The sequence below is a fragment of the Vulpes lagopus genome, chromosome 1 (assembly GCF_018345385.1).
Source record: "Vulpes lagopus strain Blue_001 chromosome 1, ASM1834538v1, whole genome shotgun sequence".
In the NCBI taxonomy this organism is placed as follows: domain Eukaryota; kingdom Metazoa; phylum Chordata; class Mammalia; order Carnivora; family Canidae; genus Vulpes; species Vulpes lagopus.
Genome location: NC_054824.1, coordinates 86,160,435 through 86,179,395, shown reverse-complemented (window position 1 = coordinate 86,179,395; position 18,961 = coordinate 86,160,435). Strand labels below are relative to the sequence as shown.

General features: G+C 41.8%; 1 protein-coding gene across 2 annotated transcripts in view; it reads right to left on the bottom strand.

Moving 5' to 3' along the window:
• Positions 1-8,594: 8,594 nt before the first annotated feature.
• The window catches only part of DRD3 (dopamine receptor D3), a 34,076-nt gene continuing 23,709 nt past the window's right edge, over positions 8,595-18,961 (bottom strand). Inside the window, exons 4-7 of one of the 2 annotated variants that reach the window (XM_041773310.1) lie at positions 14,441-14,637; positions 10,107-10,242; positions 9,960-10,007; positions 8,595-8,791 (exon numbers count right to left, since the gene is read on the bottom strand). In XM_041773310.1, the coding sequence (XP_041629244.1) occupies positions 8,595-8,791; positions 9,960-10,007; positions 10,107-10,242; positions 14,441-14,637 (578 nt within the window). Of the gene's footprint in view, positions 8,792-9,959; positions 10,243-14,440; positions 14,638-18,961 lie in introns of both variants that reach the window. The other variant, XM_041773303.1, reaches the window with a different exon arrangement.

Below are 18,961 nucleotides of genomic sequence, written 5' to 3'. Positions count from 1 at the left end.
CAAAGTTTTAAGATTTTCATAAGATCCAATTTATTGTAGGCAAAGATTTCTTGTATGTGACACTACAAGCACCATAAAAAAAGAAAGAAAAGATAAATTGGATCTTATGAAAATGTTAAGGTCTCAAAGATTTTCTCTTATGTTTTCTTTTTAAAGTTTTATTGTTTAGCTCTTTTATTTAATTCTATGATCCATTTTGAGTTAATTTTAGGATATGGCATGAGGTGGGGCCTAAATCTGTGTCTTTGCATGAATATCTAATTGTCCTAGCACCATTTATTTAAAAGGATCTCCTTTCCTCAATAGATTGCCTTTGCTGAAAATCAGTTGACCTTAGATATAAGGATTTGTCTCGACTTTCAGTTCTGTTTCATTGATCTATGTATCTATCCTATGCCAACACCATACTCTTGATAACCGTGGGTTTATAGTAAATTTTGAAGTTGGGAAGTAAACGTTCTCTAACTTTGTTCTTTTCCAAAATAATTTTGGCTATTCTGCATTGTTCCATATAAATTTCACAATCTGCTTATAAGTTTCTGGGTTGGGGGAAGGCCTGTTGGACGTTTGAGAAGGATTGCATTACATATATGGATCAATTTCAAGAGAATTACCATCTGAACAATATTGAGTCTTCTGATCAGAGAACATGGAACCTCTAGGTCCTGTTTTTTTAATTTTTTTTATTAATTTTTTTTATTTAGGCAAAATTCGTATAGCATAAAATTAACCATTTTATTTTTATTAAAGATTTTATTTATTTATTCATAGGAGACACAGAGACAGAGAGGCAGAGACACAGGCAGAGGGAGAAGCAGGCTCCATGCTGGGAACCCGGTGTGGGACTCGATACCTGGTCTCCAGGATCACGCCCTGGGCTGAAGTTGGCGCTAAACCGCTGAGCCACCTTGGCTGCCCAAAAGTAACCATTTTAAAGTAAGTAATTCAGTGGCATTTAGTACCTCTATTGTGAGACCACTACTTTTATCTAGTTCCAAAGATTTTCATCACCCCCAAAGAAACCATTAAACAGTTACTCCCTGTACCCTCCTCTCCCACCTTTGGAAACCAATTTACTTTTATCTCTATGGATTTAGCTATTCTAGATATTTCATATAAATGAAATTATACAATATGTGATCTTTTGTGTCTGGCTCCTTCCACTTAGCATATTTTTGAGGTTCATCCACATTGCTGCATATATCAGTACTTCATTCCTTTTTATGGCCAAGTAATATTACATTATATGGATGTACCACAATTTGTTTATGCATTCATGTGTTGATGGCTGCTTGGATTCTTTCCAAATTTGGGGCTATTATGAATAGTACTGCTGTGAACATTTCTATGCAAGTGTTTTGTTTTTGAATACCTGTTTCTAATTATTTGGGATATATATACCTAGGAGTGAAATTGCTGGATTATGGAGTAATGCTAGGTTTAACTTTCTGAGGTAAAGATTCTTGTTCTTGAAGGAGGAATATGTGTAGTAGGAGATGAAAACCCCATTAAGCTTTAACATTGTGGCTTTTATCTGGTCATTTGGAGTACACCTTGTGCCAGGAGACCAACAGGTAAGTAATGGAGCTTCCTGGCAAGGATAATTGAATCCCGGTAATTGGGAGAAGTTAAGGATGTTGTTACACAATGCGGACAGGGAAGAACACATTTGATGCCTGGATGATCCACTGAAGTGTCTTTTTGTATTCCTTGGTTTAATTTTACAGCACGTGGGTAAGTGTAGCATCTGTGGCCTGAGAAAGTCACCACATCCCTCAGGGTCACTCCATCAGATATGGCCCTAGACCAGAAGAATGCTAATCGCAGTGAGAGGAATCTAGAATAGATGACAGAAGAAGGCAAGATGAGAATTATTTTGGCATTGAGACCAGTTGCTTTGTCAGAGATTATAGTCCATCCCTCTCAGCTTCCACAGAAAGAGAGACCAACTAGATTCCTGACCAAGCTGTTTCTAGAATTTTTTATATAAGGAAAGAGGAGCCAAATGGATATAGTGCATGCTGTGGTGTGCACCCAGATCCCCCCTTCATGACTGAGGATTTTGTTCCCCCCAGTTCCCAGGAGAGTTAACAGCAAAAGCTTTCAACTGCACAGAGCCTCCTTGCCTGAGGCACTCCTTCTTCCCAGAGGTAGTCCACATCCAATTACTGGCTGGGGCCGTGAAAGTCCCTACCCCCTGAGAAATCTCAGTAAGATTGTCTGAGTTCCTTGTGTGACTACATCACAGTTCAACTTGTCCTTCTGCTGAGTTCTACTTCCTTCACATACAGGTATGGATCCCTAAGGAATATCCTATTAAAGTTATCCATTCAGCATGCAAATCTCCTTCTTAGGGTTTCAGTAAGAGCCCTAAGGGTCTGTGTAATTTACAAAAATTACATATATTTGTAATATTACAATTACAAATATCACAAATTTTCCATCACAAATATTCCATTACAAATATTCCAAAAATGCAGAAATGAGTCCATGGCACTCTGAACTGCTTAAACAAACAACATTTAGATTATATTCTATCTGGGGCCTTATATTTTAAGAGAAACACTAACAACATGGCTAAATCCAAAAGAAATCAACAGAGATGGAGAGTGTAAGAAAGTGTTACTTGGAGTAGAGAAAGAGAAATTGAGACTTTGACAAACTGCCTTAATCACACAAAGGCTGTCATTGGGAAGTTGGAATAAAAGTTTCTGTGCTGGAGGAGAGAATAGGGGCAGAAAGGTAGATTTTATAAGAAGGGAGATTCTGGCTTAAAGGAGGGAGGAATTTTCTAAAGGGTAATCTGTCACATGTCTTGGGAAGGAGTGATCCAGCTTGTTATACAGCTACTTGATGATCATGGGTCAGGGATGTTAGAATGTCTGCAATAACTTGGAGACTGGGCTAACGTCCCTTCTAGCTTTCAAATCCCATGATTTAATGTTGTAATAAATTGCAAGATTTTCACGCATCTTTAAATATAGAATCTTCTGGAATCTGCTCAACGTAATATAAGACCCCATTATGTAAGTTTTTTTTTAAAGGCAAAACGCCATCCTTTACCTTAGCCCATCTGGAGTGGTGCTACATGAAGTAGGACTACATGATATTCCCTCAGCTTTCCTAAGATCCAATAAGTTTGCTGTTGAATTCCATTTTATTTTATTTATTTATTTATTTATTTATTTTTAAGACAGTGAGAAGCAACTAATGATGGTTCTTTGAACAGTTTCAACTTTTAACAATAAGCATGTTTGTAGGTTTTTACGGCTCAGAAGATAATTTATGTCCTTCTAGAATTATTTTTAGCTTGACTTATCATAGCTCAGGGATTCAAATTTACCACTTTTATTGATAACAAAGTTGAGCATCAGGAAGTTTGCACACTTGTCTCAGGCCACTAAAAAGATAAGATGCCAAGGCTGGAATCTGACCTCTTACATTCTGAATTCTGTCAAACTTTTGTGCGTTTTCCCTAGTCATCCAAGTTCCAAGTCCTCTTCCCTTCCAGATTGCTTTTGCCGTATTTTATGGATTGATTTGTGTCCCTCCCTAAATATGTTGAGGCCCTAACCCCCAGAATCTATAAATATAAACTTATTTTGAAATAGGGTCTTTGCAGATGTAATCAAGTTGAGATGTGGTCACATTGGATCAGGGTGGATTTTAATTTGAAGACTTAGAAGAAGAGGAAAACACAACATAGACAAAATGAAAGAGCAGTACCATGTGAAGATGGAGGAGAGAATGGAGTTCTGCTGCCCCAGTTAGGGACACCGAAGATTGCTGGCAACCACCAGAAGTTAGGAGGAGGCAAAGATCACCCCCTACAGCCTTCAGAGAGAGCGTGGTCCTGTCAGCACCTTGATTTTAGACTTGGAGCTTCTGGAACTATGAGAGAAGTCTCTGTTGTGTAAAGCCACACAGTTTGTGGCCATTTGATACAGCAGCCCTAGGAAATGAATGCACTATATTCAGTGCACTTCTTTCAGGAAGGAAGAGATGGAGAAAGAGGAAAGGCTCAGACATCATGAGGAACAAAGATGGAAAGTCTTGAGGAATACATGCTTTCTGATCATCATTCCCCAGCCAGGAGAGGAACAGGAACTCCCCAGGCCATCCTTAGCAAGCACACATCTATCATCAGCCTGGCATCAGATCATGCTATACTTGGGCACGTGACTGGGTGAGCAGGGAAAGGGTGTGCTGTTAGGGACTAGCCATTTGCCTAAAAACTTCACTACAAATTCAGCCAAGTATCCTGGGCACATGTAGGGAATAAAAGACAAGAGAAAAATCAGATTTCATGTGGGAGGCTGAACAGATTGTGCCTGATAACATGAGACAATTAGAGAATCAGCAAAGAGAAAGAAAGATGGGCTGTGAACCAGATAGGAATGATAAAAATAGCTGCTTGGGAGGGGGGTGATGTTTATGATGATGATGATGATGATGATGATGATGATGATATCAGTGATAATCTCTCACATTTGTTAGAACCGTATAGTTGGCAAAGCACTTCTAATTTATGATGTTGTCTAATTTTTGTCTAGTGAGGAAGGCTACTGGGGTGGGTGGGGCAAGAGGTCCCAAGACTCATGCTTGGCACCGACTCCCAGGTTCTGCCTCTGTCAATGTGTGCAACAGAGCTGAGCTGACATTGGTATCACCCTCCACTGAGTCTCTGTGTCAGGAGGTAGTCATGGAAACTCACTCCCTTCCTAAGCTGATGAGGAGAGAATTAGGTAGAAAGGAGGAATCAAGTTAATTGCCTGTCATCCCCTCTCTGCTCTTTGTGTGTTGATTCAAATTAAGCTTTTTCAGTTTTCTGATGTCAGCAGATACCAAAGGATGAGAGCACAGGTCTGGGAGTCAGGACCTGCAGGAAACAGCCAGTTCTGAGCAAATCTCTGAACTGTTCTGCTTCACTATTTAGTTCTGACCCAAGCATTCAGGAAAACAAATCTCTTTGCCTGACCTCCCCTCGATTTCTGACCCAAACTCTCTGAACTGCCTTCATTTTAACCATCTCTGACTCTACATCCATTCAGCCAGGCATTCCTCCTCTTGCAGAGAAAAGAGCAAAGAATTCAAATTGAATTCTGCATTTATTGAAATTCACTGTGGCTCAGAGGGAAGTAATTAAATAAGTCAGTTAAGTAAGTCGTCTGTGATGTGTGTTGCCCACATGGAGGGAAGTGGAGGAAAGATCCAGAGGTTTTCTGCAAGTGGTATCACCACTAGCTCACTTGTCACTTGAGCAGAGCTGGAGGAGGTCTCCGAAGATGAGACTCTTTCCTTGCCTCTCCTATGGTCTCTTCTCTACAGCCGGTGGAATTATTTGAGATTCCTTGCATGCTCCTTGCTTGTTCATATCTTCAGCTCTTCAATGGTTTTCTCTGCCTGGAATGCCCTTCTTACTTTTTAATTAGGTCTTAACCTGACAATACTTGTCTGGGAAGCCTTCTTAGGGCTGAATATAGGACTTACAAAAACCATGAATACCCTTTACTGTAGACAAAAAGCAGGTCATCAGTGTACACACAAATTCCCCTCCCCACTGTACTACAAGTGTGGGGTCATGGACTCTGTCTCCCTTGATGGTGTTTCCCAGCACTGAGTACTCTGCCTGGCACACAGAAGGTGGTAAATCAATATTTATTGAATAAGTAACTGATTTAGTAAATGAGTGATGAAAGGAGTTTTAGAGGATGCGGTTCTGGAAGAAGGAAATATTTACTTACGATCTAGAGTTGGATGTTGGTTGTAATCTATCTGGATTTCTGTTCTATTTGCATTTCACCCAAATAGTATGGCCAGCTCTGAGCCTTCTTTGGGCCCCAGAACAGGTTTGCCCCCAAGAACTCTGTTCTACTTCATTCAGGCTAATGTCTTTCCTGGAATTTTTGGTCACTTTGGCTCTGAAAGTAGCAAGTCTGAGGTTAAGTGCTGGCTCATGGTGGGGAGTATAGAGGTATAGGGGGTAGAATGAAGAATCCCAGGATGAAGAGGCTCAAGTGAGTGTTTGGGATTTCCCTAGAAGGATCTTCCTGGATCAGAAGAAAATTCTGGGAAGGGGATATTATCTCAGATTAGAGATAAGAGCTGCTGTCTAGGGAAAAGATGCCTCTTAGTGTAATGGGGAAGGTGATAGGATGACTTTCTCCTTGTATCAATATGGAGTTTATCGTTTTTATAGAAGAGTTCAGTATACTGGAGCATTTGTCTGTCAGTAGCCAACTGGGATATAGTTCTGGACTTCAGTTTCCTTTTATATAAATGAAGGAGATACTAGGACCAAATACTCTCTAAGGTCTGTTACATGATTTTATAAAAACAGATTATGAACTTCCTGTGTGACTGTTTTGGAAGTTGAACATGGCAGGAGAGTGAGAGCAGTGCCTTGGGCTGGGTCTTCAGAAAGTTTAGGGCTGGAGGTGGGTCAGGTAGGCTGCGGCTCTCCCAGGGACCTTTGTTCCATTTTTTTTCTCCCCACTTTTTCCCTCCCACCTCTTTACCTCTCTGGTAGAAAGCAGTGCGTCATAGTGGTTAGTGGCATGGGCTTGCGAATGAGGTAGACGTGCACTCAAATCCCAGCTCTGCCACTTACTGGGTGTGCCCTGGGGCAAATTTCTTGACCTCCCTTAGCCTGTTTCCTCACCTCCAAAACTGAGTTTATCTTCTTAAGGTTATCATAAGTTTTAACGACTTGATGTAAAGGAAGGATACACAATATTTGCTATCATTCTTCCTCATAAATGTATTAGTATGGACAATGTCTACATTTTTATTTTTAGAACTCTAATTTTGACATGAAATTTTATGAATGTTAACCCATTGTCCTACTTGTTTTTTGTGTATTTTGCATGGAAAAACCTAGGAATCATGTACTTGTACTTCTTCGGATATGTAACTGTCTCAGTCCCTATTTCTGCTTGCATTATAAACCTTTGAGCTAGATGGCATGAGGTACGAGAGCTAGTGGGCACACAGAATTTTTCCACTAGAGTTACAACATAAATACTGCTATAGGCGATAGCATTTATAAATGCTGGCATTAAAAGCATTCAGGAGTAACAGGTAACTAAGTCACTGGGGGTATATATTTCCTTCTTATACACTTAAAGGTTAGAGGAATAAAAATGGGGCAAAGAAGTCTTGGATTCTTTGTAAAGTTCGTGTGAACTTTAAAATTTTAACAGCATTGCAGTGGGCATCTGTTACACCTGTGCACTAATAGCTCTTACTTAATAGTAAATTTATTGAAGTTCAGGATGATAACTCTTCATAAATCATCCATAAATTGTATCTTGATTCTCTAGTCAATAAGACGTAGCTTCTATAGGTGAAAAGGTAAGTGGTGAGAATATTTGAGGTCCCTCTAAATGCAATTTTGAATGACATCGACACATTATTTCTATAATGCCTTTAATTTCAGTTGTCGGAGTGGTCTTGTTCAGGTTCTGCACTAGGCCTTTATGAAGACTGTCCCTGTGAGGTCTTTGGACAGCTACTCTGCCCAGTGCCTTCAGTTCTGAGGTCCTCTGGCAGTCTAGAAGAGTCTCTACCACTCTTATAAGCAAGTGAACAAACGCAGGAGCAGGTGGTGGGCTCCTTGAGCCCTTGAGGGCAGGAGCTGTCTTATTCATTGTCATATATCCAGAGCCTGGGAGGTGATGGGCACTTTGTGGACACTTAAGACTTAATGGGTTTAGGGCCTGAAAGTATTGGGTCTCTGTTAAGCAGGAGATGAAGATGCCTGGGTAGGAACACCTTATAGTGTTATGAAAAGCATACCGAAGGCATGTTTCGAACCACATGGTTTAAAGTGATACTACAGTGGGAGCCATCACTCCTTTTTCACTTGACATACTCATTCCGAATTACTCTGGAATTGAATCTCCAAGAACAGGGGGTTGGAGTCAAAGGGCCTTTATAGCGAGAGCTATAATACACGAGTAGTAAGGTTTGAAAGGAAGCCCAGGTCCCAATGTGGGACAATGTCTCCCTTAGAATTTCACTCCCCAATTGCAGCCAGATTCTACAGAGAGGTAGAGGCACTGGCTGTGCCCTTATAATTCAGCAAACAATGAACAAAAGGAATGACCAAAAGGGTGTGGGCCTGCAAAAGTACAAGGTCAGCTGGATAGTTTAATTATAGGCTTGAAGGAAGAGAGACTGTCTATTTCTGCAAGATGGTTTACTGGCTGGGGTTTCAAGGACCCCTGGCGAGTTGACAATTATGAGATCTGTTCATTTCTCCTTCACTGTGATGAATCATGCCTCTAATGACAATTTTGTGTGTGTGGAGGGTCATGTTTTATCAGCTTCTTTCTGAATTATTACTTATAACTCAGGGACCTCCCAACCACTTGAAGATTGCCAGGATGAAGTCAGATTTTTGCTGGGACGTAAACATTCTGATCGGGAAGAAGCAATTGGTTACACCTGCCACTCAGAGGTGTCCTGGCTCCAGGAGTCTCCTTCCTACACCATGCCAGAGAACATAGCACAGTCTTTCTGCGCAGGTCCTGGCCAGTGGCCCAATGGCCTGGCAGCTAAGGGTGGGCACAAGGAGTATGCTCTCCTCTCCTTCAGCAAGACAGGATCTTGAGAAAGGCTTTGCGGAACTCCACATTGAAGGTGGTATAGATCACAGGGTTGAGGGCACTGTTCACGTAGCCCAGCCACGTAGTGGCGCTGTAAAGCTCTGGGGACACGTGGCAGGCTCCGCAGTGCGTATTGAGAACGTGGGTCAAAAAGAAGGGCAGCCAGCAGACAATGAAGGCCCCTGGGTTGCAAAGGAAGAGAGACACTGGTAAGGGGTTTGCTTTTCCTTTTGTTACAACATGAAAATGACTCATGGTTGTTTGCTTTGTGCCAGCCACCATGCTGGAATTTTATAGACCCATTTAATTTTTCCACCAACCCTACGAAATACATGTGATCAGCCACTTTTTTCCCCTTTCTTTTGGAAGAGAAAATTACATGCTTACATCTTTGATTCATCTCAGGCCTTTGTTCCTAAATCAATTTATCAAGTTTGGTATTTAGATAGCTCTTTACTAGTGTTTTCTATATCTCAAGTCAATTCAAATATTTATTTAATGTCTAGCTGTGCAAGGCATGATCCTGGGCACTGATAGTAAAGACGACCTCAAAGACATGGCTGACAGTCCTGCTGTTGAGATGACAGCCAGATGTGCTCACAAAGTCCCTGAGATATGAGGAAGTGAGCTTTGTCAGTGGCAGCGAACTGGAAGCATTGCCTTCACGAACTCTATATGCTACCTGCGACTTGCCAATTTTTTTCTTTTTTTTTTTTTTTTTAATTTTTTTTCTGTTTTGAATACATTTTCTATTATTCTACTGTAAAAATTAACCCCGATTTTGTACATTATGGAAAACTTGGTAAATACAGAAAAGTACAAAGAAAAAAATAACCACCCACCACTCAAAGACAATCACTTTTGACATCTTGGTGAATTAATTTTCATGTTTTTCCTTTCTCCGTATTTGAAATGATCTAGATGTTATCACACCATATGACAGCAGTTTTTGCATCCCTATTTTTTCCGCTTAATATTTTAGAATAAGTAAGCATTTATTAAATATCCAATATGTACCAGACACTTTTATTGAATGATGATCTTATTTATTATTCGATTTATCCATTATAATTTCATGTGACAGACAACAAACACAATAGAGAAACAGAGCTCAGTTAGGTCACTTGTTCAGTTTTTTATTTTGTGAATTTCAGCCTAGGCCTTTGGATTTTCACCAGATTTATTGTTTACACGCAAACCCTTTTCAATTGTATCATGAACATTCATAAATATCATAGTTATTGGACTTTCATTGCTGATAAATGTGGTGCTCTGTCAGTTTTTCCAAACTCGACCTAACCTAACCAAATTCAACCCAATTCATCCCAGTCCAATGTGGCTCCAACTCACCAAGCACAATAGCCAGCATCTGCGTTGCCTTCTTCTCCCGGAGTGGCACTCCACGAGGTTGCAAGGGCCCCAGCTTCAGAGATGTTGACAACCTGCCATTACTGAGTTTTCGAACCTCTAAGCTGAGCTTAGGTGCCATGGTGGGGCTGAGGGAGTTTCGAGTCCTCCCCTCCCTTTTCAACTCCCCTCCTGCTTCTTGGAAGCCTGGCTGCCCCAGGGCAGTATCTTGGCAGATGCTGTAGTAGCGCTTCAGCTCCATGTGGGCCCGGCTAGGGGAGAGTGGCTGCAGTTGGGACAAGAGAGGGTCCTGACATTTCTGGGGATACCCTTTATCTTCTGAATGTTCCTGAAAAGAAAAGAGTTTGTAAAGAAGTTCAAGGAAACGATCATTTTGTGAAACATACTGAGGGTCACTTGAGAGTAGCGGGATCATGAAAGTTAAGGTACATGAAGTCTGCTTCTGACTTGACAGCTAAAAGACTCCTACCAGATATAGAACATTTGAGAATCGCAGCAATCCCTTGAGGAGGATAGTATAGGATTATAGTATAGGATTATATTACATCCTTTTTCAGTTAGAATGACCTGGATGTATAGAACACGTGAAATGAAGCTACTAAGATGTAAACCACAAAATCTGGAATGTGGTGAACTCTGTAAGACAAATGACTCAGTTTTTTTTTTCAACAAATAAATTGCAACAACAACAATACCACTAAACAGTTGCAAAGTATAGGTCTTATTTGAATTTTGATTCAAATAAACCAACTATAAAGACAACTGGGATAATGTGAACATTATTTGATATTTTGGATATTTAATGATACTGATTGGATATTTAATGATACTAGGGAGTTATTTATTTGCTTAGGGTGATGTATCATAGTAATACATTTTATAAAGAGTCTGTATCCCTTAGGGAGTCTTACAGAAATATATGTGGCTGAAATGTTATGATGTTTGAGATTTGCCTCAGAAGAATCCAATGTGCATGGATGAGTGTAGGTGGGAGTGTAGGTGAAATGAAAGAAGATTGGCCATGAGTGAATTGCCGAAGCTGGCTCATGGCTACTGAAGGATCCCTTATATTTGTCTTTCTACTTTTTTTAATTTCAAAAATCTTCTATAATAAAAAGTAGAAAGAAAGAAAAAAGAGAAAGAAAGAAGGAAAGAAAAAGAAAGAAAGGAAGATAACTTAGTATTTTCACCTCAGCTTTCCTACTTATTAGATGTATCCTTGGGCATTAATGAAAGGTCTTTGAGCCTCATTTGTAAAACAGAAAAGAAGTTGGAAAAAATAGGTTTAGGATGAATAGACCCTGAGAGTATGTGGACATTTCTGGTATTTGGTGAGGATTTATGTGTATTCAACATCTGAACTTCTTTCCACATTTGAAGAATCATACACTGTGTCAATCTCAAGTAGCAGGCAGGGCCCCTTAGCTCCCATTACTGAAGCTATAAAAGCCATATATTCACTCTCCCCACATTCCCACCAGTCATCTAGACCTCTGGCACATAAACCATGCCCAGCTAATTAGAGATTTGCATCTAAGACCTTGATTGTGAAGCCAGGAGACTTCAGAATTTGTCTAGGAGTGGTGGCAATTAGTGTCCAGTGTCCCAGGTCTTCCAACCAGATTCTTCCTTAGGCATGAACAGCATTGTCTGAAGTTATTCTTAGTCTTCTCAATGAGTCTGAGCTACTTGATATCCTTCCAGTAAATTCCTTTGTCTATATGTTAGTGTCAACAACCAAGAATGCTCATAACTCTGTATAGTTCAAGGAATCATAGTACTAGTGCACTGTACACACTCAGAAACATTGCTGAATGAATGAATGCAATAGGCCTTTAAAACGATATGGTATTTTTGAAAATGTGCCTCACAGAGGTATTCATCAGGATTCTAGTATACTTAAACATTTTTGATTTTCATTTTGATGGATTTTTTAAAAAAGGATTTTATTTATTTGTATGAGAGAGAGAGAGAGAGAGCACAAGCAGGGGGAGTGGCAGGCAGAGGGAGAGGGAGAAGCAGGTTCCCCGCTGAGCAGGGAGCCCAGAGTGGGACTCATCCCAGGACCCTAGGATCATGACCTGAGCTGACGGTAGATGCTTAACGGACTGAGCCACCCAGGCACCTTAGATGGGGTTTTTAAATAATTAATATAAACATATTGTGTTTTATCTGAATGGCCATTTGTAACTAAGATTATGATTGTGCTGGTATCTAGTAATCTTCTAAGAGTGACAATATTTAACTTCAAAAGCATTATTTCTGAAACTAAGGGACTGGGACAAATTCTTGACTGTCCTTATGAAATCTAAGGTTTTAGAACATTGACCTAGTCTAACTTGTCTCTATTTTACAGATGTGGAAATTCAGTCCTACAGAAGGAAAGTGATCCTTCCCAGATTACATATTTTTCAGCTCTCTGCAAACCCTCATCAATACTTCTATGACTGGCATGCAGAAACACTGGATTCTTTTGGGTCTGGCTGCCAGAGCCTTCCACTCCCAGATGCTAGGATGGAACCTATTTCTCCATACTCCTGGCAACACCAGCCTCCTGCTTCCCTATTCTCTCTTCAGTAGTCTCCACTCTTTTCCTTTTGGCCTTGGAAACTCCTCAGACCTTACATCTGCTGTCGGCAACTTTAAAATTCTTACCTATTAAAAAATTATTTACAGCAAGAAGCTCTCACTGCTACACCAGGCCTCTGGGAAACGTGGCTAACTATACAGAGATGGGACAAAGCTTGGACCTTCATCATCATGAGTTTTTGAAATTTTATTCCTAATATTTACTTGGAGTTCAGGGGGAGGAATATTGATCTTCTTTCTAACACCTCCATTCTGCACTCAGCTTGCTTGGGGAGGCAGGGCTGGCTTGAATTGAAAGGACAAGGATAAGGGTGACCATGAAATTGTCTTGGTTTTCTTTCATAGAAAGTGGGAAATGGGACACTTGAAAGTCTCACATTAGCCTCTCTTCTCTGCTTTTCTTGGCTCTGACCATGTGTGTTTCATTGACATCCTGTTCCCTCTAGGCAGGTGACTCTGGCTGGCATCCTAACACCATGTCCAAGAGTCATTGGCTCCAGTCATTGGAATCTAGCTCAGTAGTGATATGCTCTCTGCATATCATTGGGTGATTCGTATTCTGAAGCTCAAATTAGGATCTCATATTTGTTATATACAATAGGTATAAGTAAGGGATTGGGGCCATTTTGAGGTAGACGTGGAAGCAAGTCAAGTCAGAGTGTTGTGAAAAGGTATCTTATTTTTTTCCTATGATTAAAGACATGGCTTACTTACCATTTGCCCCGTAGCATCTGATGGAAATCTGTCCCTTATTGAAAACTGCCGAATGGGGTGCAGCCTCAGACAGGAAGACTAGGGTGGGTTGAAGGAGAAAGAGCTGTAGGTCAAGTTCTACATGGATGAACCATATAGATGCCAATGTTTTGAATACCTTTAATGTTTGCTCATATCCTCAGCTTCAGGTCCTTGCCTTCTATTTCATGGGAACCAATATTCTTGTTCTACCTGAACCATGCGACTTGAACTTTGAGAGACTGACTCTTACTCAAGTAATAATTTAATTAATAATTTAATTATTAATTAAATAATTCACATAATAAATTCGCCATCCACATTGCACCTGTCTTCAAGATCAAATTCAGTTCTTACTCTGTCTATGAAGCCCTTTCCTGGGCACATTGACCTCTCACAACTTCTACAGCACTTCTCTTTTGGTGCTTAATTGTCTTCATCTCATTTTGCAAACATCCCGGAGCTGTTAGTTAACATCAGGTAGAGGTGTGCTTTATCTGCTTGTCTAGAGTCTAAACTTCATAAGGGCTGTATAATATTCCCGCTGTCCCTTCCCTAGCAGTTGGCAGGCATGTGCCAGACACTGGGATAAGCAGACTTTCCAGCCCAAGCAAATGGAAGACTGGTGCTGAGACAGCTCTTCTCTTCAGCACCTTGAAAGGCCCAGTAACACACATGTCATCAGCCTTCTATTTCACAAGCTGGTCACCACCTTGACACAGTGGCAGATCTAGTAAGGAAAATGGTTCCATGGACCCAGTGATTCTTGGAACAAGTGGTCTGCTAAAAAGTCAATCCTGGGGACCTGCCAGCAGTGCACAGTACAACTGTCACACTAAAACAGCCAATCTTGTGTGACATTTGTACCCTTGGCCATTTGGGGGCAATGGAAAAGCTCTGATGGGAAGCAGAAGTCCAGAAACTATCCTATCATTGTGCCAAGCAATGTGAGCTCTAGGGAAGATTATAATGCACCTTTTTGATTCAATTTCCTACTCTAAAGCATAGCAGCAGGTTAGAAGGTGGGCGTCAGCTGTGTGTCTCCAGTGTGGCAGTACAAGCAAACACACGTACTGCCGGACACAAGGCTGGGAAGCTACAGGGTTGGGTATTTTCTCCCTCTGCCCCTCCAGGGTGCTTACTTGTTGAGGGAAGCTGGGTCTGACACTGATGCACTGACTGTTCTGTCGAGTGAGGATCCGTTTCCGTCTCCTCTGTCTCAACACCACGTAGATCCTGGCATAGACGAGGACGGTCACTCCAAAGGGCACATAGAAAGACACCACTGAAGAGTAGATGACAAAGTCAGGGTTGGAGATGGAGCACACAGTGGGGTCTCCTGTGAGTGAGAGAAAAGGAGAAAGCAAAGCCATTTGCCAACTATGAGACATCAGTGGAGAGCACACAGTATGGCCCCATATCACGTGCGGTGTCTCCACCGTTGAATCTACACGGAGCTCTGGGAAGCAAGAGCTGGACCCACCTACCCCCTCACTATGTCTCAGTTCATATGTGCCTCATTCATGGAGGCTTCCACCAGTTCCTCAGTCAGAAGGAATTCTTTCTCTCTGGCCCACAGCCCGCCCTTGCCTTGCTTCTTTGGTGGTGTTAGCACACACAGAGGATCATTAAGTTGTGAGGGTGGTGGTGGGGAGACTATGTTGTCAGTTCCTTGAGGGGTGGACGTCCAATTCATCTTTGTGTTGCTCACAGTTCACTTACAAGGAAAATTACCCAGTGATTACATGCCAGACACTGCTCTACGCTGGACTGCAAACATGTCTGTCCTCGAAGGGCTCAGTCTAGACAGACAGGTGGATCTTTCTGAATGCTGTGTTAAGTGTCACAGAGCAATGTGGCCTGGGAGGCTGGGGGTAGGAGGTGTCATAGAGCAACAGGCCAGAGGCTCCTGGGAACGAGGCAGCCCCCAGAAAAGTGCTGGTATGGAGGCATTAAAAGGTTGTTGAAGAGGGCAGCCTGGGTGGCTCAGTGGTTTAGCACCGCCTTCAGCCCAGGGCATGATCCTGGAGACCCAGGATCGAGTCCCACGTCAGGCTCCCTGCATGGAGCCTGCTTCTCCCTCTGCCCGTGTCTCTGCCTCTCTCTCTCTCTCTTTCTCTCTGTATGTCTCTCATGGATAAATAAAATCTTAAAAAAAAAAAAAAAGGTTGAAAGCAAAGAGAGGAAGGCTTCTTAAGACATCTTTGTTAAGGATGCCAGGTCTCTAATTTGAATCTGAGGTAGAGGGCAGGTGGTGGGTGAATACAGGCAATTCTCTTTTTTATTCTCTTTTGTAGGGAATTCTAGGACTGGTCAGGGGCAGCATGGGAAGCAGACTGTTAAGGATAGTGTTACTGTGGACAATGTGAGATGAGGAACACCTTTGTCCCTGCTTGTGTCCTGAAATACACCTGTTACTACACTTTAGAGAGTCTCTGTAGTTTTGCCTTTTTTGCTAGCAGATGTTGAAATTCTTCCAATGCCCAAGATAGGGCCTGTAACTTGCCCCACCTGGAAGAGGAAAGGGAAGAAAACTATTATCTTCCAAATGGTGTGCCAAGGGCTTTATACACATCATCTTACCTAATCATCACGGCAACATTATGTGACACAAGAGCCATTACTGACTCTATTCTCAAGTGAGCAGACTAAGGCTCAGGGAAGTTCAGGAAGTGGCCCAGCATCCCATAGCCTGAAAGGGGCAGAGCCTGGATATGTTTCTCCAGTCGTTCTGACTTACAACCGATGTTCTTTCTGTGATTTTGACTCGTCTCCCTCTACCACTTTGACTCGCCTCCCTCTACCACGTTGACTGACCTCCCTCTACCACTGGGAATGGCAAATTTACATTTTGCCCAGCACTGTCAGCAACAGCTGTTGGCACACCCAACCAACCTTCATAAAGGGTTGGGGATTCTCAGCAACCCCAGATCTGGCCTCAGAAGATAGAGCCATAGGTGTGAGCTAGTGGGGAGAGGGCAGCAGCCAGACATATGGGCCCCTCATTCTGCCTTTTGGTCTTCTGAGGTAGGCAGAGGCCAGGCCTGGGGGGTGAGACCCAGATCCGCCTCTTAGCTTACTATGTGAACTTGGGCACATTTCTTAACTGTGACAGGCTGCAACTTCATTATCTGAAAAGAAGGATAAAAATAAGGTCTCATGTAGTGGTTGTGAGACCAAATGAGAATAAATGGTAGCTATTATTATTATTATTTATTCTCTACTATTATTATTTATTATACACCTCCCTGAGCTGTTCAAATTTAAAAGGCAAGGTGTCATTTGGAATGGAAACTTGTAGAGAGACTTATAAAGCACAATGTCCGTGGGGGAGAGAAGGGAGAACCAGCTAATAATTAAAAAAAAAATGTGTACTCAGTGCTCAGTGAGGCATTTTAATGATAGCACTGGCACCAGGGGTCTTTATGAGCTGCTCCCAAAGTTTTTTTATTCTCTTGGGAGGAGGGTAAAATTAATGTCATCTCACCAAGTCTGTGTCAGCATCCTTTAGAAAATGGCTTAGAAAACTTTGAGCAGTGGTCACCAAATCGGCATCTTCTGGCATTCTGGGGGAGACAGGGTTGGAGGTAGGAGAGGGTGGCAGCTGCTGGTCTTTCTGAATCTATAGGGAGTCATGTAGGCAATGATCAGTCTTCTTTCTGAAATCAGCTCCTCTGTTGTCAGCATCTGACCATGATTTATTTATTTATTTATTTATTTATTTATTCATTCATTCTTTTTTTTGACCATGATTTAAATGCCTCCCCTGAGGAGATGCCTCAGCATGTTTTACTGGTGAGAGTAGTATTTCCCACTATTTGTCTGGCTGCCATTGCTGGTGTGCAGGGTACTCCCCATTCATCCCTCCAGATATACCTTCCACCCTTCTCTACCCTCCCCTGGGTTCTGGAAAGCTGACCTCTAGATTTTACATATTAACCCCTACTTTTTTATCCCCAAGTTTTTATTTAAGTTCCAGTTAGTTAACGTACAGTGTAATAGGAGTTTCAGGTGTACATATAGTGTAATATGAGTTTCAGGTGTAGAATTTAGTGATTCATCACTTACATATGACACCCAGTGCTCATCACGGCACATACCCTCCTTAATACCTATGGGTATTAATTCCTATTTTTAAAAAGCCAGCCAAAGTGGGTATAATATGTTTCTATTTGTGTAAAAAGTGGATACTCCCACACATGCACGTACACCTCTGTGTATGTACATACTTATCTTAAGCATTATCTTTAAGATTATTAGTGTTTGCTTCCAGGGAGGGTCACAGGGCAGCTAACGATCTAGGGTAGAAGGGAGACCTACATATATGTGTGTATCTGTATCCTCTTACACCTTATGTTTTATATGAGTGAGTATTTATTTTTTCCATTAAAATAGTGAAAGCTTACATATGAGAAAGAGCAAAGAGAGAACACAGAGCTAATTCAGAATCATTGGCCACTGAAGGCCCTCAGTGTACAATCACTGAGCCTGCACTGTCATCCTCTCCTTCCTCTCTGATCTGAGTAAACTGCTGCCCATCCTTAGACTGAGCTCTGTGGCCTCTCTCACAATTTCTCCAGGCCTTGAAAGTGACATTGGAGGCTGATGGCCAGTGAGTGAGGCCCTGCCTCAGTTCCCCAATGGGCCTGGCCTAGGTATGTATCCTGTCGTCAGGACAGCATTCCAGAATCTTCTCTCTGCTGAGTCCCAGATGAGGGACTGTGAGGCCCCCCAGGAGATGAAATGCCTTGTCTTGATTATTTAACCAAAATAGTACTGTGCTATTAGTACAGTAGTTATTGGATGAATACAAGAATGGTGAATACCTGAGCAAAGCAGACAAATGAGCATTTTACATAAACACATAAGCAGTCACTGGCTGGAGGATAATGAGGAACACCAGAGGGTTACTCTCATTCTCTGAGATCGAGGATGTTTACCCCCAAGAAATCTCAACATTTAAGGAAAAAAGGATGATAAAGAAGAACTCATCCACTCACTCATTCAACAGAAGTTTATGGGGCACCTACTCTGGGTGAGAAAAAGCCAGGCACCCCCCAGCCTTGGAACTCTCTGTGACCCAAGATCCTGCCTTACATGCACATCCAGAAATGCATGTTGCCCTTTTCTTGGACAATAAGAACAATGCCAAGAGGAAGAAACTGAAGTTCAACTTTTTTCTGCCTTGTGTTGTCTGACAGTTCACAATCAAACATGGCAGCTCATTTCATTAAAAAGAGCTCTGCCAGAAAGTTCTTTTGTGTGGCACTGCTTAGTGAAAATCCAGCCAGTTCTGATATCAGGTGTCATTGGCAGTATCCTGCCCTTTTCTGCTTTTCTTTTCACAGGGTGACTAGAAACAAATGGCTGAGAGAAGTCATTTATATTGGGCTTTTGAACGAACTTGGGAACTTCCTTATAGATAGAAGAGGTGCTAGAGGAACCCACATCCATCAAGATAATGAAGCTGTACTGTGAAGGTCAGACCGAAGCAGAGAATGACGGCTGGGTTTGGGTTCTGCTCACTAGTTTCCTGAACTGTGTTCTGGGACGAGGTGACTGGTCTCTAGAACCACCAGCAGAGCTATTGCCGCTCAAATTTTCTTTGGAGCAGGTGCATAGTTAAATTTTGATACACAGAAATCTTTTCTAATATACAGTAA